Source organism: Schistocerca serialis, chromosome 1 (genome assembly GCF_023864345.2).
Source record: "Schistocerca serialis cubense isolate TAMUIC-IGC-003099 chromosome 1, iqSchSeri2.2, whole genome shotgun sequence".
In the NCBI taxonomy this organism is placed as follows: Eukaryota; Metazoa; Arthropoda; class Insecta; order Orthoptera; family Acrididae; genus Schistocerca; species Schistocerca serialis.
In genome coordinates, this window is record NC_064638.1 from 26,620,187 (window position 1) to 26,641,918 (window position 21,732).

The 21,732-nt window shown below is 38.0% G+C and overlaps 1 protein-coding gene across 6 annotated transcripts in view; it reads right to left on the bottom strand.

Annotated features, from left to right (window-relative positions):
• LOC126461015 (tight junction protein ZO-1) overlaps window positions 1-21,732 on the bottom strand; it is a 724,130-nt gene that overhangs the window by 10,787 nt on the left and 691,611 nt on the right. For 5 of the 6 annotated variants that reach the window (XM_050095967.1, XM_050095964.1, XM_050095966.1 and 2 more), the window contains one exon: window positions 12,040-12,233. The exons of the other annotated variant lie outside the window; for it this stretch is intronic. In XM_050095967.1, coding sequence (XP_049951924.1) covers window positions 12,040-12,233 — 194 coding nt within the window. The remainder of the gene's footprint in view (window positions 1-12,039; window positions 12,234-21,732) is intronic. 6 annotated transcript variants of the gene reach the window in all.

The following is a 21,732-nucleotide window of genomic DNA, read 5'->3' on the forward strand; positions in this document are numbered from 1 at the left end:
CACTGGCGAATTGCTTGCAAGTAGAAGGTTACAATGTTTTGGCTCATCAGTGTATGCTTGCAATCCTATATGCAGTTCAACACAGTGAGAGATACTTCTCAGTGTGAGGCAGGTAGAACTGAACTTTTTTGGCTAACTTGCCATTATGCTGGTGTCACCTATGTTTATTACTGGATACCCAAGAACATTGTACAATGAGCCTCATCTCTACTTTTGGTACCTGGAGGCATTTTTATTTGTTTGGAATTTGAACAACATTACTTTCTGCAAGATTAATGATTAACCTGTTTGATGTGAACCATGTGTCAGTCTGTTCCATTATTCCCTTCATTGAGTCTGGTACATATGTGTTTGGGCCCTTTATCAGTGTCATTGTGTTAATAGCAAATTTTGCAGTTCTTGAAGAGTTTACAATCTTCTTGTCGAATAATTACAAATGTGACTTGAGGGGATGGTGGTACTGGTGGTAATGTATGCAATGTCTGTCTGAGTTATTCTAATGGGTCTTGCTTGATGGACTACTTTTTGTCCCTGCATTTTTGGTACTGTTAGTTAGAGTTAGCTGAATTTAGTAGCTTATAATTTGAATCCAGTAACCTATGATTAGATCTGAATATCACTTGTCTAGCTGTCAAAGTCATGAGAGAGTTGAATTCCATTTGCCTGACTGAGTTTATTCATTTTTCAATTACATGTTCAGCCTCATATCCCCCATGAACCAGATACCTTGCCACTGTAAGGTGACTTTGTGCTTCAACCATAGTTGCAATCACAATGGATGGTATTTGTGGAGTGGCCTGACAAACATGTGAATTCTGAAGAGGGGCAGCAGCCTTTTCAGTACAGCAATGACTGATCTGGGAACATCAGTCAATGTGGCCTTCCTGTGCCGGTACTGTGAATGGCTGAAAGTGAAAGGAAACTATACTCCTTACATTTTCGGAGGGCATACAGCTCTGCTATATGGTTAAATGGCATCCTCTTGGGCAAAATATTCTGAAGGTTAAAGTGGTGCCCAGTGGCATCTTTGGGCAGTGACTACTCAGGATGATGATGCCATCAAGAAAACAAAACTGGGATTCTACAGTTGGAATGTGGAATCGTGAATACTTTAATTGGGCAGGCAGGTCAGAAAATTTAAAAAAGGAAAATGGATAGGTTGAAGTTACACACAGTGGGCAGTAGTGAAGTTCAGTGGCAGGAGGGACTGAACTTCCAGTGAGGTGAGTGCAATACAAAATCAAACAGGGTAATGGAGGAGTAGATATAACAGTGAATAAGAAAATAAGAATGTAGATATTATGAAGAGGAAAGTGAATTCATTATTGTAGCCAAGATAAAAATGAAGCCCACACCCGCCACAGTAGTTTAAGCATAGATGACAACTAGCATCACATATTAAGAGATTGAAAGAATGTATGATGAGATAAAAGAAATTATTCATATAGTTAAGGGAGACAAAAATTTAACTGTGATGGGTGACTAGAAGCTGGTGATAGGGAAAGAAAGATGAAGAAAAATAGCAGGAGAACATGACTGTGAGAAAGGACTGAAAGAGGATGCCGCCTGGCAGAATTTTGCACAGAGTATAATTTAATCACTGCTAATAATTGGTTTAAGAATCATGAAACAATGTTGTACACATGGAACAGACTTGGAGACACTGGAAGGTTTCAGATCAGTTTTTAATGGTGACACAGACATTTCCAGGGCAGATGTGGATGATTATGACCACAATTTATTGGTTATGAAAACAGATTAAAACTAAAAAAAAATGCAAAAGGTAGGAAATTAAGAAGATGGGGCATAGATAAGTTCAAAGAACCAGAGGCTGTTTAGAGTTGCAAAGGGAGCATTAGGCAACACCTGATTAGAATAGGGGAAAGGATTAGAGTAGAAGACAAACTAACACTTTTGAGAGATGAAATAGTGAAGATAGCACTGGATCAAATCTAAAGACATGGCCTAATAGAAAGCTTCAGATATCACAGGGGATATTGAATTTAATTGATGAAAGGAGTACATCTAAAAATGCAACAAATGAAGCAGGCAAAATGGAATACATACATCTAAAAATAGAGACGGACAGAAAGTGCAAAATACCAATGGCTATAATGCAAGACTACAGAAGCATGTATGGTAAGGGGAGAGGTAGAAACCACTTACAGGAAAATTAAAGAAGCCTATGGAGAGAAGGGAAACAGCTATATAAATATCAAGAACTCAGATGGAAATCCAGTACTAAGCAAAGAAGGGGAAGCTGAAATGACTAAGGAATATATAGAGAGGCTATACAATGGGAATGAATTTTAAGGCAATATTACACTAACGAAAGAGGAAGTAGATGAAGATGAGATGGAAGATATGATATTGCAATAAGAATTTGACAGCACTGAAAGACCTAGTTGAAACAAGGCCCCTCGAGTAGATGATATTTCCTTACAACTATTGATATCCTTGAGAGAGCCAATCACAATGAAACTATTCCACCTGGTGTGCAACTTGTGTGAGACAGGTGAAATATTCTCAGACTTCAAAAGGAATATAGTGATTCCAGTTCCAAAGAAAACAGTTGTTGGTGAGTGTCAATAGTATCAAATCATTGGTTTAATAAGTCAAGATTGCTCACTACTGACACAAATTATTTACAAATTAATGGAAAAAAAATTGAACCGCAGGGAAGATCAGTTTGGTCTCCGGAGAAACGTAGGTATATGAGAGGCAATACTGACCCTACAGAAAAGCAAACCTATATTTATAACATTTGTGAATTTAGAGAAAACTTATGATAATGTTGTCTGGACTATCTTCATTCAAATTTTGAAGGTCATAGGAATAAACTACAAGACCAAAAGGTTATTCACAACATAAATGAGACAGCAGTTATAAGAGTCGATGGGCATGAAAGGGAACCAATGATTGAGATGGTGTAACAAAGCAAACTGAAACTTAAACCACTTGCTATTAGTTCAATCTTGGCAAATGACTGATTTTTTTTTCCATTTATATTTCAAATGGATCTGATTACACATCTGTGGGTACACTACATTTACTCAAAATTACATAAATCCTATACATACAGTATTCTCATTCAGGTTTATTATTCAAGATTTTGCCTGTAATGTGTTGGTTCCATTAGTGTAATGAGTTTTGTGATAGACAATATTAATTAAGTTATTAACAACAGAAAACTTTACTACTAAACAAGAGAGAAAATTTAGACTGAGCTAATCAGCAGAATCTGAAGCAGTGATGCCACACACTGGAAAGCACTATTCAACTCCTGGAATATGTTTTTATCTGCTGGAATCTAATTCACATAAAAGATGTATTTAATTAAAGTTTGGGGAAAGCCACACTTACTACTGTCTTCTATGCCATAATACCGGTTCAACACACAAGTTTATCCACATACTTTTGCATACGTATTTTTTATGGACTGGATGACATTATAGATTAAGCAGTTAAGCCACTAATTAAAATCTTCACAAAATTGATTATAAAGTATTATAAATTTAATTAAATATGGCTTCTGTATTTATAGTTATGGAATAGTCAATGTGGATGACTTATCTGGTATGATCTTTTGTATTTTTATAAACCTTTCTTCCTGAATTTAGGATGAATTTAATTTTAGACTTAACAAGATAGTGATCTGTATCTATTTTGGTTCCTTTCTGTACCTTAATATTTTGAATTGTCTTAAATTCTCTTCTAGAAATGGCTATGTGGTCAATTTGGAACTCTCCAAGGAGTTGATATGGTGCTTTCCAAGACTTCATCTTCTTGGGATGTTTCTTGAAGTGTGTAGTCATAATTTTGAGGTTGAAGATTTCACAGAGTTCCACAAGTCTTATTCCATTGTTGTTTGTCCTCTTATGCACTGGGTATTCTCCAATGATGTTTTTGTATTTCTTCTCCTTGCCAAGCTGTGCATTAAAGCCGCGGAGCAGAATGATGACATTTTCCTTTGGAATCTTCTGAATTGTGTCTTCTAGTTCTTCCCAGAAAGTCTGTACTTCGTTCGGATTATTTATAGTGTCAATATTTATTGGAGCATGAGCATTCACTAGTGCATACATTTTGTTTTTACATTTGATTGTGAATTTAGAGAGCCTGTTGGACATAGAGCTGAAGTTTGTTACAGACTCCGTTATATTTCTTCTAACAATAAAGGCTGTACCCAGTAGAGGGCATTTTCCAAAGATATACCCTGCTGGTTTTCCTTTATAAGCTCTGTAATTGCCCATTTCAAAAGAATTTTCATCAGTATAGTGAGTTTCTTGTAGTGCTGAAATTTGGATATTATGGTGTTCAAGTGCGTGAGTCAGTTCTGGATGGTTTCCTGTTTTGATCAGTGAGTTAATGTTCAGTGTTCCTTCTTGAATTTGAGTTTTTTTAGGTTCTTTCAATAAAACAAGAGCAGAAAGTGCAGGCTCCCCAGAATCCGAAATGCCTGCTTGTGACCTGAGGTCGAGAGATTTTACTCCCTGGGGTAATTTGTTTTCTTATCCACTCATAATCCATAAAATCTGTAACGTTGGAGTGGTGGAGCTTTCCGAAGATTGCTTGAGATACAGCTGGAGTGCTAGTACAGAGGGTTTGTGTTTGGTCCGCGAGAGCTGTTTTGTTTTGCTCAAGTCCGCTGGCAAGCCAGTGAGGACCCCCCCTCCCCCATCCGCCACATGGGGACGTGCCATGTCAGAGTATCACCTCTCTGTCTGTTATGACAGCGTAACATTTTCCCATATAATATGTGAGTTGACAAAAATTCACTGTCATTAACTATTATGATTGTAGACCTGTCATTTATTGGTGGTAAAGATGACACTTGTTACTGTAACCCTAACACTTCCTAACTGAATGATAAGCTCAATTATCATAATTACTTTCTACAAGTTCAGTTTATTGATGTAATTAGTATACCATCATGTAGCTCTTACATGACATTATACATTTTTTTGTTTGATATTTTTGCAAATTAATGTTTGTTTCATCTTTGATTTTCCTTATTCTACACTCACAGCATGTTGTTTGTTCACAGCACCACACTGAAATTTAACTTGTCAACTAGTGTTCCCTCTGATTTCACCAATGATTGTATAACTGATAGTATGTTTTTCCTCTGTGGTTTTAGACTCTTACGACAACTGTGGGTACATTGGCCTGTGGTGTTGGTCACTTGTTAACAATCAGGAGTGCATGCGTAATTTATCTAAGCTTTTGAAAATAGTCACATTTTGACAATATAATGTATGGATAGATAAAAAAAATCTACTCACCAAGAAGTGGCAGGAGAAAACACACACTCACACTCACACACACACACACACACACACACACACACACACACACACACACACAAAGGTTTAACTTATTCAAGCTGTCAGAGCCAGTGGCTCCAAAAGCTTGCATAAGTTAAACCTTGTGTGTGTGTGTGTGTGTGTGTGTGTGTGTGTTCTCCTACTACCTCTTGTTGAGCGACTTTTTTTTTTTTTTTTTTTTTTTTTTTTTTTTTTTTTTTTTTTTTTTTTTTTTTTTTTTTAAACTTTATAAGCTTTTGAAGAGTTTGTCAAAATCTGGATATGTCACATTTTACATTTTGCCATTGCTACATTTGGTTTATGAAAATGTATTCTGTGAAAAATACGCATTTTTAAACCAACAGATGTTAGAATTTTGTAAGTACTGTGTATGTTGTTGGTTTTAAGAGGTACAACCCTATTTTTTTGTTATGGCCTATGTATATTGCACATGGTTTCATCTGTTCATTTAATTCTTCCATTTGATTATGATTGAAATAACTGAAATTGGTCATATAAATAAAATTTGCACAGCTGATTGGCAAATAAAAATGCTTTCCTAAAAAATTCCTCAAGTGTAGACTTGTACACCAGGTGAAGCATGGACAACAAGCAGTTCAGACAAGAAGAGAACAGAAGATTTCGAACTGTGCTGGGACAAAAGAATTCTGAAGATAATATGAGCAGATTATGTAACTAATGAGGAGGTACTGAAAAATAGTTTGTGGCACAACAGGACTAAATGAAGGAATCAGTTAAGAGAACACATTCTGAGACATCAAAGAATCAACAATTTATTTTTCGGAGAAGTGTGTAAGGTAAAAATTGTAGTGAGAGACAAAGAAATGAATACAGTAAGTAAGTCCAAATGAATGTAGGTTGCCATAATTACTCAGAGATGAAGAGGCTTTAACAGGATAGAGTAGCAAGCAGAATTGCATCAATCTAGTCTTTGGACTGAAGATGACAACAACGACAACATTCAGCATCAGGTCACGAGTGATGAGGCTGAAATAGGCACTTCTTTTTTTTCCCCAAAATACTCACTGTGTTTCCCTTAGGCAGTATGCCCAGGCTAATTTGTGTAGGATTCTCATTTTATGCCTATGGTTGCTCCAGGCTGCTCTTGCCTATTTCTTGTAATTAGATGTGCACAGTACATACTTCTTGGCTTTTTGATTAGATGGAGAAAAAAGTTGCAATGTTGCTCATAGCACACTTTCAAGTCTTGATTTAGAGGTAGTCCTCTGCATTAAATAAAGCTCTCTCTTCAAAGTACAATATTATGAGAATGAGAGTTTCTGTCGCCAAATAGCAGAGATGCTGAGTTGCAGACAGGCACAACAAAAAGACTCTCACAATTAAAGAATTCGGACATTAAAGCCTTCGTCAACAATAGACATACATACGTACAGACTCATGCAAACACGACACACACACGACTGCGGTCTCAGACAACTGAAACCACACTAAATTGTGAGAGTCTTTTTGTTATGCCTATCTGTGACTCGGCATCTCTGCTACATGGTGAGTAGAAACATTCCTTCTTGTAATACTGTTACATTAAATCCTGGATTTTCCATTGTTTGATTTCTTCCAAGTACAAGATACTTTGATCCCAGGTATTAACCATTCTTTCTGTCAGATTCAAGTCTTCTTGCTCCTGACCCACTGTAAAGGGAAAGGGCATTCATTTTGTTGTAAAAATATTTTTATTAAAAATTAAAGTTCTCATCTACCATGTGTTGTCAATAATTTTTTCCCATTTTTTTTTATTTTATTTACACGTCGAGTTCCACAGGACCAAATTGAGGAGCAAATCTCCATCATGGAACATGTCAGCAACATGAAATTGCAACATAAAAGTAGTAACAGATAAAAATAAAATGTTTATGAACCCAAAAAAAAGTCAATCCGTAAGTTTAAGTAAACGCAATCAACAATACAACATGATATAGTTTCATTTTTCAAGGAACTCCTCGACAGAACAGAAGGAGCTGCCAGCCATGACGAAACTCTTCAGTTTCAATATGAAAGGGGGAAGTCCGATCCAAATGCAGGTTTGATTTCTGCCAAGTATTACCTGAGTGAAAGCTCAGTTATTCTTGGGAATAAGCAAAAATACTGTTAACAAAAAATGACAGTATATATATATATATATATATATATATATATATATATATATATATAAAAAAAAATAGAAGGAAACATTCCACGTGGGAAAAATTATATATAAAAACAAAGACGAGGCGACCCACCGAACAAAAGCGCTGGCAGGTCGATAGACACACAAACAAACACAAACATACACACAAAATTCAAGCTTTCGCAACAAACTGTTGCCTCATCAGGAAAGAGGCAAGGAGAGGGGAAGACGAAAGGAAGTGGGTTTTAAGGGAGAGGGTAAGGAGTCATTCCAATCCCGGGAGCGGAAAGACTTACCTTAGGGGGAAAAAAGGACAGGTATACACTCGCACACACGCACATATCCATCCACACATACAGACACAAGCAGACACCCAGGCTGCCCATCACTGCTAGACCCCATTTAGAATATTCTAATGGAAAGCAACTCTTAAAGAACATGAGAAATGTGTTAAGGAAAACATAATATTTATCATCTATGTTAGCGGCACTATAAACATCATGCCACTCTTGGTCCTTGACAAGGTTTAAAAAACTCTCTATTGCTGTTGGATTAACTTTCCTACGTAGTATGTTATTATATGTGACATTTCTTTGAGTACAAAACCCTTTTAGTGTTAAAACTTGTGTATCGTGGTCTGAAAGGCCATTCACCCTTTTACTAACAGAATGCCCATCTAGTAATGAAGAATGAATAAAAATATTGTCCATGGCTGTGCTACTGTTCCCCCACACACTAGTTGGAAAAAACACAGTCTGAATGAGATCATATGAATCTAGATCTACCAACATCCTTTTTCTTGCACCATCATATAAAAAAATTATATGGAAGGCACCAGTTATAACTAATTTCTGTATTTCCTACAAAGTGAATCAAGAACCTTCTCTAGCTTCAGCAGAAATGCTCTGAAGTCACAGTTAGGGGACCTATAAACAGCAACAATTAGAAGTTTAGTTTCACTAAATTCAACTGCCCCTGCACAACATTCAAATATCTGTTCAGTGCAGTGCCATAAAACGTCTATGGCTTCAAATGGAATACTGTTTTTTACGTACAGAGCCACTCCCCCTCCCTGCAAGGAACTCCTTGAAAAAACAGCCAGCTAATCTGTATCTTGGCAAAGGAAGCATCTGAATTGTCAAATTATTTAAGTGGTGCTCCAATATAACAATAATTTCTGAGCCAACATCAATAAGCAGTTCACTAAATTTACCTCTAATACTATTTTGATAAAATAGGCTAATTCCTTCTCTACTTGGAAACATGACTTCATCTGAAGGAGAGCCCTTAGTTAGAGGGACTTCCTTTATGCAGGTATTCCTATCAGCTAACTTCAATCTAAAAAAGGTGCAACTATAACTGCAACTACTACAGGAATTTTTCCATAGTGTCCCCACCACCACCACCCACTACACTGTCACCTATAAGCTTTGCCAGCCTCCCTTTCCCATACCTATTGAGATGCAGGCCATGCCCAGTGAAACCCGATCTGCTGATAGACCCAACTGGCACCACTGAAATGTGACTCATGCCCGCTGCCATCAGTGCCCTCTCCAGCCCCATGTTAATGCACCTAGCAGCTGCATTAAGATGAGGACCATCATGATGCTGAAACAGTTTCATGAAATGCACATTAGTGCCACCAGTTTGAGTAGCTATCTTTACCAGGTCACCACCTACACCATATTCCCCGACCCTGTCAACACTGTTCCCTGCTCCACCCACTATCACTATCTGATCCTCTTTTGTAATATTCCTACATAACTCCCCTATGCTGTCAGTCATCTGAGCCAATCCTGCACTAGGCTTCACAATGCTGGTGACCTGGTACTCACCCCCCAATACTTCCTGCAACTGCTGGCCCACACCTATATCGTGCAAACTACCTAGCAGCAGAACCTTCTTCTTTCTGTTAGACTTTGCAACTGACCTAGGCCTCCTGAGGATTGCTGCATGTTCCCTACATCTACAGCTACAAAAGGCTCCTCTCAACTCATCTCTGACAGTTTCTATTGCATATACGCAAAGTATAACTGTCTGAATGCCTCATCCTCCTAGCTGCCTTCTTGCCAACTGCCAGTTCCCATTCCCCACCACCCTTCACCTTCCTCAACCTATCAAGTTCCTCCTTTGCATGACACATGGTCACTGTTGTCTCGGGGCACTTAAGGGATGACAGTGGGGATGGCAGTGTCCACTTGTGTATGAGTTTATGTGTGTGTGTGTGTGTGTGTTTCAAATTATTCTGTATATACCCCCCCCCCCCCCAGTCAATGATGTAACTGAGTCAGCATTTACAGTTCTGTGAACCACTGCTTTACTGATTGATATGACGTGCTTTACTGCTGGCATCATGGTCAGATAAACAATTTATCTGCTTCTGTTGGATTTAAAGATAAATTAACAATTGCTTGTGTACTGTGTACAGCAGATGTTGGGAAAGGTTGCCGGGACGATTAAAAAAAAATTAAATAAAAAAAAAAAATTAACACACTGCACATAGCATGTAAAGCAAACAGTGGAAAATTTGGGATGGTACAACAATAACAATATGCATTAGAATGGATTGCTATTCCCCACATAAAACAGGCACTGAGTGAGTGTAGACGGGCACATTTAAAAGTAGATTGTTGGATATTATTCAGCTATTGGACCAAATACTTTGACAAATGAAGAAGCAAACAAACAATATTATAAAAAGTATACATTGGTAACCACCATAAAGATTGCAGGTTGAGCTGCAGAAAGGTACAACTAAAAGACTGTTACACACTGAACTTTTGGCCAAAGACTTTTTCAGAAAAGAAAGGAAAGCACAAACACATTCACACAAACAAATACACTTTATGCATACATATTATTCAGCTATTGGACAAAATCCTTTGTCAGATGAAGAAATGCACAAACACATTCCTATGCACACAATTCGCACACACATGGTCACTCTTGTCTCCGGGCACTTAGGGGATGACAGTGGAGATGACAGTGTCCATGTGTGTATGAATTTATAAGTTTTGTGTGTGTGTGTTTCACAATCAAATAATGGAAAATACAAGTTGGAATATCAACAATACTATGAACTGGATAGACTGCTCCTCACCTTAAAGGAAATGTGCTGAGATGCAGACAATATTGTCACACATTGAGCTTTCAGCCAAAATCTTCTTCAGAAAAGAAAAGAAAACATACACACACACACATTCATACAAGCAAGTACATCTCAAACACATGACTACCAACTCCTGCCGCTGCAGCCAGAATGCTGCGGTGACCGGAGAGAGGGGTCACATATGCTTGAGGTGTGGATGCTTGTGTGTGTGTGTGTGTGTGTGTGTGTGTGTGTGTGTGTGTGTGTGTGCGTGTGTGTGTTTTAAGATTATTATTATTTGAAAGCTTTGGCCAAAAGCTCAATGTGTAACATTCTTTTTGTTTTCATGAAGTAGCAGTCTATCTTTTTCATAATATTGATTTTATGTTTCTTCAACTATCTCCTTTTAAATGTGCCTATCTGCATATCAGTGCCTGCTCTGTGTGGAGAACAGCAATTTATCCTATTTCCTGTAACTAATAAGTAAGATACTTTTGTTTCATTATTTTGCCAACACCTACAGTGAACATCAATGAATTGTTTTAGCTAACATAGATATGGCTAAATGCTATAAAATGGTTAAAACACCAGTCATCAACAAAGACAAAAGTAAAGGACTTCTGCAGCACAGAAAATAAAGCTTTTTTTGTGTGTGCAAAAGATTTAAGGGATGATGAATGACACTGAGATGGACAAGATAGATAATGAGACATAGCCGAGTACTGAACTGAGGAGAGGTGTTAGACTGGTCTTGTGTTCAGTGGACTACAGATATAAAATATTGACATTGACTAAAAACTGAAGAGATACTTAAATTGAGGACATAAACACAGTCTGAAGAATTAGGAAAAAAAATGAAAGGTTTGCATTTAATTGATCAATTACAACCACCCTCTCCACCATCTGAAATCTGACTTACCCTGTCATCAATTTTTACTCTTCAACAATGGACTTTTAAGATATTAGACACTTGCGCTTCATTCATAATCAAAGTATATGTTTCCGTTCCTCTGGTTTAGTTAATATTTCTGCTCTTTTTGAGCGATCAATGACTCAATCTATCATTTGTCAAATTTTCTGCATTTGTACCTTTTCGAGACTCAGTACATGGCATATTCAGTTAGTAAACTCAGCTTTCAGTAGGATAGAGTGGGTTCATTGGCTGCATATATTCATCCTCTTTTTGCTTCATATTGGTGTCAGATGTAACACTATGAGACGGTATGTACAGCTTCCATAGTTACGATATGACTTGTGCCTCGGAATAGTCAGCACCAGAATTTTGGGAATAAATGTGTTGCTTATAATTTTCATACAACTGTTAAATGTGAAATTTGCTGCAGATGTTAAAAACAGCATGTTAGTGCACCTCTAGCAGTTGTCAGTAGCAGCAGAAGTTTCAGCTACTTTACAATATTAGTAGGACGAGGTAAAAGGAAAGATAACAAAAGGAGAATACTTGTCACAGTAAAGAATAGAGAAAGTCACACAAGAAGCCTTACCTTTATCCACATCTAAGGGAGGCAACACGGAATTGTCCCTGCAGACCTTGAAGTAAATTTCTTGGTTTGCCCCGCAAGGGAGGGCCCCGGGCGGTATCACAATAGCGACACCTGTCTCGGGGCTGTGCAGGGTGCCCCCCTCGTGAGAGAACACCCCCCTCGCTGTGGCCACCACCTCGCCACCCCCCTCACCCCTACGTACACAAATAGCAGTGTTAGTATTGGATGCACACGTACACACATTAATTGCTGGGAGTAAAGATTAGTTGCCTTTTAGAACCGAGAATGCAAAGTGAAATACTCTCGATTCGAAAAGATCGTGTGACTGTAAGCACATTCACTCATTACAGGCATCACAAAGTTGCATAAAATGAAAAAGCAGGAATAGTAATGGAAAATTGGCTCTTGTGTCAGACAGACTGGTTGAACAGTATTGGAATAAGGACAGTGCAATATATCCAGACCAAACACCATTGCATGATATTTAAATTACCTACTAGGTATTCTACAGATTAATGTTAATACAGAAAACAACAAAATAACAGTACTTAGATGTAGATTCCAATATGTCCCAATTAATTAGGCTGAGATTCTTACTTCTTATTTAGTGCCATCCACAAATGAAGTCAGTGTAGAAACTGTGTAATACTACAGCATTTTCTAGTGTGTAAAAATGCAAAATTATGAACAATTTGGGGTATTTTAAACATTAAATGCTTCTTTTGCATTACATTCCTAATATTATACTGCTGAAATCACAGAGATACTAAAAACACTGTTTTGGAATCACAATACGCAAGGTCACCATTTTGTTTTGGACTATATGGCAATGTCCGACTTATGGAACATGTACTGGAATCAGCTTACATGCAGTCTAAACAGAAACTCCAAATGAATATATGAAGTAATGTAATCCAAGTAAAATGACAACAAAAGATGTAAACCATGTTTATATATCACATTCAGTTATTTCAAACAATGGAAAATCCAGGATGGAATGTACAATATTACGAGAAGGAAAGTTGCTACTCACCATATGGCGGACAGACTGAGGCACAACAAAAAGGCTTTCACACACAAAACTTTCGGCCAACGACCTTCGCAACCACAGACAACAGACACACACACACACACACACACACACACACACACAAACGTAATTCTCACACACGACTGCTGTCTCAGGCAACTGAAACCACACTACAAGCAGCAGCACCAGTGCATGATGGGAGTGGCGACTGGGTGGGTATAAGGAGGAGCCTGGGGCAGGGAGGGGGAGGGATAGTGTGGTGAGGGTGGCAGACAGTGAACTGCTGCAGGTTAGGAAGGGGGCAGGGGAAAGATGGGGAGGGGGGGGGGGGGAGAAGTACAGGAAAAGGAGAGAAATAAATAAATAAAAAAGACTGGGTATGGTGGTGAAACGATGGCTGTGCAGTGCTGGAATGGGAGCAGGGAAGGGGCTGCATGGATGAGAACAGTGACTATTATCCTCCCACCCTACACAAAAACAAATTTCCTGTGCCTTATATTTCCAGTCTCCCACCACCTCCCAAAGTCCCACCATATCGCCACACAGGAACATTCCCCTCATAACTCAGTCCCACCCAGGACTGGAGCAATTGAATTACATTCTGAGCCAGGGTTTCGATTACCTCTTGTTGTGCTCTGAAATGAGAAATGTCCTGCCCCTTATCCTTCCCACCCCTCCCACAGTGGTATTCCGTTGTCCACCAAACCTACACGATATACTCGTCCATCCTTACAGAACCTTTGCTCCCCATCCCTTACCTCACAGCTCATACCCCTGTAATAGACCTAGATGCAAGGCCTGTCCCATACATCCTCCCAACACCACCTACTCCAGTCTGCACACTAACATCACCTATCCCATCAAAGACAGGGCTACCTGGAAACCAGTCATATGGTCTACAAGCTAAGCTGCAACCACTATGCTGCATTCTATATAGGCATAACAAACAACAAGCTGCATGTCCGCATTAATGGCCACAAACAAACTGAGGCTAGGAAACAAGTAGACCACCCAGTTGCTGAACACACTGCCAAACACAATACCCTTCATTTCACTGGTTGCTTCACAGCCTGTGCCATATGGATCCTTTCCACCACCACCAGCTTTTTCTGAATTACACAAGTACATTTGCGTGAGTGTAAGTGTGTGTGTGTGTGTGTGTGTGTGTGTGTGTGTGTGTGTGTGTGTGTGTGTTGTTGTTGTTGACGGAGGCCATTGGTGGAAGTGAAAATCTTTTTGTTGTGCCTATCTGCGACTCACCATCTCCACTATATGGTGAGTAGCAACATTCAGTTATCTGAAACAGTTGCTTCACTTCTATGTGAAAATATTAAATGATACTGAACTCATAAAATTATCACACTCATGTGCACAATTCTTGACAGGCAACATGCAAAACATAGCACTGGATTTCTATTGTAGCCTTTAAAACTGGGTCTATCCAGTTGGAGTTGCAAAAAAACGTGACAAATCATTTGTTGGAACACTGCAGAATGACATATAAGCTACCCCAGATCGAAGAGCTGAAGTGTCTCCTATTCTTTTATAAGTACATAGACCTGTTTATTTCTACAATGGTCTACATCAGTTTACAGCTTGAACATTTAGCTATTTTTTGACATAATCACCATTTCTGTTGATGCATTTTTGTAGATGATGTGGCAGTTTTTCCATGCACATGTCATACCAGCTTGCTGCCATGCTGTTCAGAAAGTTATGAACCTCTTCTTTCACCTAGTCGTTGATCTGAATCGCTTTCCAGCCAAACGTTCTTTTAACCTAGGGAACAGGTGATAGTCACTGGGTGCCAACTCAGGACTATAGGGTGGGTGGGTGATTATGTTCCACTGATACTGTTGCAGGTGAGCAATGGTTTGCAGCGATGTGTGGGCGAGCATTGTCACATAGAATGTGTATGCCCTTGCTCAACATTCCTCTTCTCTGGTTCTGATTGCTCGTTTGATTTTTTTCAGAGTCTCACATTACCTGTCAGCATTAGTTGTGGTCCCAGTGATTCAGCTCCAATGACGAGGTGAAAGAAGAGGTTCATAACTTTCTGAACAGCATGGCAGCGAGCTGGTATGACATGAGCATACAAAAATTGCTACAGCATCTACAAAAATGCATCGACATAAATGGTGATTATGTCACAAAATAGCTAAATGTTCAAGCTGTAAACTGATGTAAACCATTGTAGAAATAAACAGGTCTATGTACTTGTAAAACATAGGAGACCTTACTTTTGGGAATACCCCCCTAAATAAAAGCATGTGGTACAGATTAAATGGGATGCACTAACGTAGAAACAGGCAAATACTTAATAATTTAATATGGAGGTGTCAGCGGCTGGTTGCTTAAAGTAACTGGGCAAATTACAAATTACAGTAGAACAAAAGAACAGGCAGAGGAATGACAAAACTAAAATGCTGCTCAAAATGTATGCAAGTGAATACATACAATGCTAAAAAAATATGACGAAGGTGAGAAAAACGAGAATTATATGATACTGAAAAGCAAAAGAATGAAGTTGACAAATGAAGCTGTCACAGGTCTGAAGACAAAAGTAGATGGCTTTGATTTTCAGTTATATACAGGGCTGGCGTTAAAGGAGAAAAATGCCCAGGGCTTGGCCTCTGGTGCCTAACTAAATAGGAGGCAAACACAAGATTTAAAATCTGCACTTAGGGTTCTGAACAAAAGGCCTGAGCACTGGAGGCCCTCACTGAACCTGCAGGATTGTTGTAAAAAACATATATACAGTACATAACTAGTGATTTTGTTAATACAAAATAATACGATTTGGCATGTAAGGCACAACAAACTAAATCAGGCACTGTAGAGCAAAAAAGTATTATTTTTACTTACATGCAAATGTTATAATATTTATAAACATTATTTTAATTTCCATCATTTGATAATGGATTTTAATGGAGATATAACTATTTTAATCAAAGTCAGGAAAATTTAATAAGAATTTTATTCATAGCCATATTAAAAATGTATGTTACATAATATGTATGAGTATGCACGTACAAATTTTAAACTTCACGTTGCTTGTCAAATACTGCTTTTGTATACAGACTGAGCTGGAGTTCGGCAAGTTTAAAACTTTGCTTGACAATTTTCATATGATAATAATATAAGCATTTAAAGCACATTCATTAGTGAAATAATCAAGTGTCTTAAAACAAATTATGTGTTAAATACATAAAAGTTTAATTAATTGACATCTACAATTTTTGTATTTGATACTTTCTTCTTTTCATCATTTCAAAATGATCTTCACCTTTTAGAGCATTAAGACAATAATTTAGACAAAATGTTTATGTTTGAATCATTTTAAAATGGATTACGTTTTCATTTTTGTGTACGCTAGAAGGCCGCTGGCCAGCTGAGGTACTATCAGTCAGCACCTACTGTGAGCTACCATAGAGCCTGGCAATAGAAAGCAGCGAGCTTTGACAAGCCGAGGTTACAGAACTGTATTCACTGAACTCTTGAGAGTGTGGACATGTGTAGTTTTGTTTTGTTGCATTTTGTTTTTATTGTGGCTTGCCACTACATATGAATGTCAGTGGAGCTGAACAGCCTGCTGCATGCTCTCCAATATTTTGTGGTCATGTAGGATCATTGCATCAAACAATTTTTGAGGGTTTTGTTACAATGGAAACAAATGTTGTGGGTGGAAAAAAGTGTTACAGTGCTTTATCAGTTTATGAAAAATGAAAGTTTAAGGTGGTAAAAGATAAAGCTGCAAAAAAGGGACAGACACTGTTACTCTATGTGCTCACTAAACCGCCAATGTCGGCGAAGTCGGGATTTTCAGAGGCAATGTACATCGTCAGTTAGACAGATGGACTTATAACTGATTATGGTTATTGTGGTGTGGACACTTAGGAATGAGCCTGCATTCAGGAGAAGTGCACAGAAAAGTGAAAGTAATAGTATTAGAGCAAGCGAATGACAGTGGCGAAACCACTCCAGAAACAGAATATGTTTTAACAGCTGGATCGACGAGGAAAGAGAAGCTTTCAGATTTTGATATTGGTCTCTGACACGGAAAAAAGGGCTTCTGCAGTTTATAGGCCGAATAAGCTGTTATGCAAGGACCTGAGTGAACACTGAAAACACTGCTACTGGGCCAAAAAAGTAATCAGTCTTTCCTTTCTCATGTGTATGACTGCATCTAAAAGTATGGGGAAATATCAAAAAGCAGCTGACTTGTTTGAAACAGTGGAAAAAAGGCATTGTACTACTTTGCTTGCCAGCAGTTTTCACAATGCAGGGTTGTCTCTAAGTCCAGTTTGGCTGGGGATAAGCAGGAGGTTGGAAAAAGTTAAAACAAAAAGTGAGTTAATATAAAAGCAGCGATGATCACAAAATGTTGCACTTAGAATGGCGCAAATTAGAAAATGCGCTAAATAGTCATTCAGCTGTAGAAATTCTTTTAGATCAAAGCACTGTAAGAGAAGAAAAGTACTGGACTGAATTATTGCATTGTGTAATTGAAGTTATCGTTTTTCTCCCAGAAAGAGGTTTAGCTTTGAGAAGTGATAGTGACCCAGTTGGAGAACACTGAAGTGGCAATTCTTTGGATGTCTTAGAGTTTTTGGAGATATGATACAGTGATGAAAGAGTATTTAAGATAAATTGAAGTACTGCAACAAGGAGGAAAATGCACAGTTCATTATCTATCACATGATGTTCCGAACAAATTTCTGAAATAGCTCAAACTTTGCTCCTGATAAACCTGGATGTGGGGGTCTTCTGTTCCTGATGTTTCATCCAGGACTGTGCTGGACATACTCAGAGATGCTCTTCCATTGAGTCTTGTCAACTGACCCGGTCGGACATCTGAGAGTGACATAAATACTGTAGGAAAGGGGGCATGGTCAAAGTAACATGTGATGAGCAGAGATAATCCTTGTCAGAGATGAAACTTGATCGATTGTCCTCTTGTCAAAGATAAAACTGTCTAGCAATTCTGCACAGCTACTGTCCATATGTCAAAAAGTTTCATTACGTCCTCTTTCCTATTAAAATTATCCTGATGCTTATAAATTTCAATGGCTTCTCTACATAGTTGTGGGTAATAATTTGACACTGTAGATAAAGTTTGTGTTTCAGAAAACTTGTCCTTGTGGTTTCCTGCCTGAACAGCATGCTCTGCTACAGCTGATTTCTCTATTTTTCCTAGTCGGCAAAGACTTTTGTGCTCTTTTAGCCATTTATTTACTCTCCTCTTGGTAGTCCCAATATAAACTTTACACACATACACGGAATTTTGTATACACCACATGTCAAAACAGGAGGGTGTTTATCCTTCACAGATCGGAGTACTCGACTTATTTTGTTTGTTGATCTAAACACCAGTCTGATGTCATGTTTCTGTAAAATCTTACTGATCTGATTTATTACTTTTTTGATAAAAGGGAGAGAAACTGTATTTTTCCCAATGTTGTGGTTCATCCTTGTCCTTCGGTCTTCTGTTCCTTGGTCACAAAATTCTCTTTACCTCTTTCCCTGAGCAGCCATTTTTCTCAAAAGCCTGCTTCAGCTAGTTTATTTCAGTGTGTAGCTGTTCTGAAGTGCATATCTGTTCAGCTCTATTGACAAAACTTTTAATGACGCCCCTCTTTTGTTGCGGATGGTGATTGGAGTTTTTATGCAAATATCTGACTGTATGTGTTAATTTCCGAAAAACTTCATGTTCCAAACTTCCATCGGACTGTCTCATAACTAAAACATCCAAGAAAGTTATTCTGTTATCATTTTGCATTTACATAGTGAACTGGATTTTTGGATTAATTTTTTTTAGATGATCAAAGAATTTATCCAAAGCCTTTCTACCATAGGATCAAACCACAAATGTGTCATCTACAAACCGGTACCAGTGAGATTGTTCCTCATTTGCTTTGTCCAGAGCCGATTGTTCAAATTTCTCCATACAGAAAGTAGCGATAGCAGGATGTAATGGGTTACCCATTGCTACACCATCAAGTTGCTCATAAAATTCATCGTCCCACTGGAACTGACTCAAAGTAAGGCAATGTTTACAAAGAGCAGTCAAATCTCCTGGAAAAATATCCATTGTAAAAATCATAACTTTGTTAACTGGAATCATAGCGAATGAGGACACTATGTCGAAACTTAGAAGAATATCTCCAGGGGCCAGAATGACCCCTGCTATTTTCTCAATAAAATGATGCGAGTCTTTTATATATGAGTCAGTTTTCCCAATATATGGTTGTAAACGAGTTGCCAGATATCTTGCTATTTCGGTGCATGGGAGAATTGATGGCACTAACTATGGGTCTTAAAGGAAAATCTATTTTATGAATTTTGGTTACACCATACAGTCTAGGACATAGAGCTTCACTCTTCAACAAAGCTCTTTTATCTTCTTTTTGAATAGAGGTAGGGGACTTAATTAGATTATTTGTTTTCCACAGTATGCTGGCTGTAGGGTCCTTCATAAGTTTCTTGTACTGTCCGGACGTTAAAAGGTTAAAAATTTTGCTTTGATAATCCTCTGTATTCATAACAACAGTAGCATTCCCGTTATCAGCAGGAAGAACCACTATCTCTTCATCTGCATTTAAACCTCTGAGAGCCTTCCTCTCACCTTTTGTTAAATTACTTTCCAAAGGTTTACTGTGGCATAAGACCCTGGTGTTTTCAATTCAAACTGCATTTGCAGTTTCCTTGGGAACATTTCATATACCTACTTCTACATTCGCAATAATATCCTCAACTGGTATCTCATAGGTCTTATACTGTAGTTTCCCTCTTTTGAAAGGACGGAAATCTCATCCTGGTACAAAACTCTCTATGGCTTGTTAATAACAGTATCAGACATCACCATATTGCTTGTAGTTTTTACATTAGTTTGTAACTTTCTGAACTTTTTCTTATGTCTACTAGTAGTCATTTCCGTCATAGCTTCCATAGATGTAAATGTAAGGTAATCTATTTTATTCCACAGATCTATCTGAACCTTACTAGCAAGGAATAAATGCAGTTTCAGTAACTTATGGTCAACAGAATCCATTTCTTATCCTGTATAATGTATCCTTTCTCAGAGTACTGCTCTTTCTGTGCAATCATAAATCCAATGCACCCAAGCTGCCTGGAGTTGGTGACATATGGACAGTAGCTCTGCAGAATTGCCACAGTTTTATCTTTGACAAGACGACAATCGATAGTTAAATTTTATCGCTGACAAGGATTATCTCTGCTCATCATGTGTTACTTTGATGATGCCAGCTTTCCTACATTATTTATGTCGCTCTTGCTGGACGTCCGACCAGCCAGTCAGCAAGACTCAGTGAAGGAGCGCAGTCCTGGATGAAACGTCACGGTCAGAAAAGTTTCTTGGACCACGACCTCACATCCCGAAAAGTTTAGCAGCAGCTATGTTATCCGGTTGAAAAAGCCTTCATTCTATGAGCTCAAACTTTGTTTGCGAAACTACTTTAACAAAGACAAAAATGTAATGAATACTTTAGTTTTATTGTGGATGCAACTTACAATGAAGCTCAAACAGAGAAAAATGTCTTTCTAATGGACTATATTGCCCTCAATGAAGAAAATCAATACAGAATTGTTAACTGTGCCAAAAATACTGGTTAGGCAGATGCTAAAATGATTTGCTAACAGCTAAAATGTTATAGCTTACAGGTTTCATACTGTAGTGGCCAGGGTAACGATAATGGAAGCTATATGTGTGGTATCTTAGAGAGCTCAAGCACATATGTTAAAAAAAATCCTTGCAGTGCTCATTCACTCCATCCTTGTGGCATCCATTCTATGAATAATTGCACAGATGTAGTCACTTTTTCAGAATTGTTCTGAAGATTCAAAATGGAAAGGTTATATATACTGAATTGTCCCTTCATGGCCTATTGAAAACAAGATGGTCTGTGCAGACAGATGGCACGTGTCCATTTGCTAAGTATCTGGCACGATTACAATTTTAATTTTGACTGAACTACAGAGCACTAACAAATCTTTTAAATCATTTCACTGTGTCTTGACATCTTCAATGTTTTACAAAGTATTAACTGCAATAAACATAAGCAACAAGCAAGAGAAGCAACTACAGGTGCTGAAAGTGCAGAAGTTAAGAATCTAGTGGAAGAACTACATAAACTGAGAACGAGTTGGGATACTATTTATGTAGAAAGTTGTGAAGTAGCAGAAAATACTGAAATACTACCTCACTTGAATATAATGATTCATGGCACACAGAAACGGAAAGGCAAAAGAAAATGCTTTGCAGAAGATTTAAACCTGAACTCAGAGAACAGTTTAAACTAAAATTTTTTGATGTGATTGTAGATAAAGTTGTAGGGGACTTAACTATAAGGTGTGCTGCCACAAACAATGTGAACACATTTGGTTTTCCACAGAACTACATAAGCACAGACTATTCTACAATATCAGAGTGCATAGAAAATATGGCACCTTTGTACAGTGGAGATCTGAAAGAAGATATTTTGCAGTTAAAAAACGACCCTTGAAGCTAATTTTGAGTCTGAGCCAGTTCCTCCTTTGTACCTTCTCAATGCTCTTCATAACTGCAATTTTAATAACATATTTCTAAATATAATAGTAGCCTTATAGATTTTCCTGCACTTTGTTACTGCTGCGCAAGCACAGTG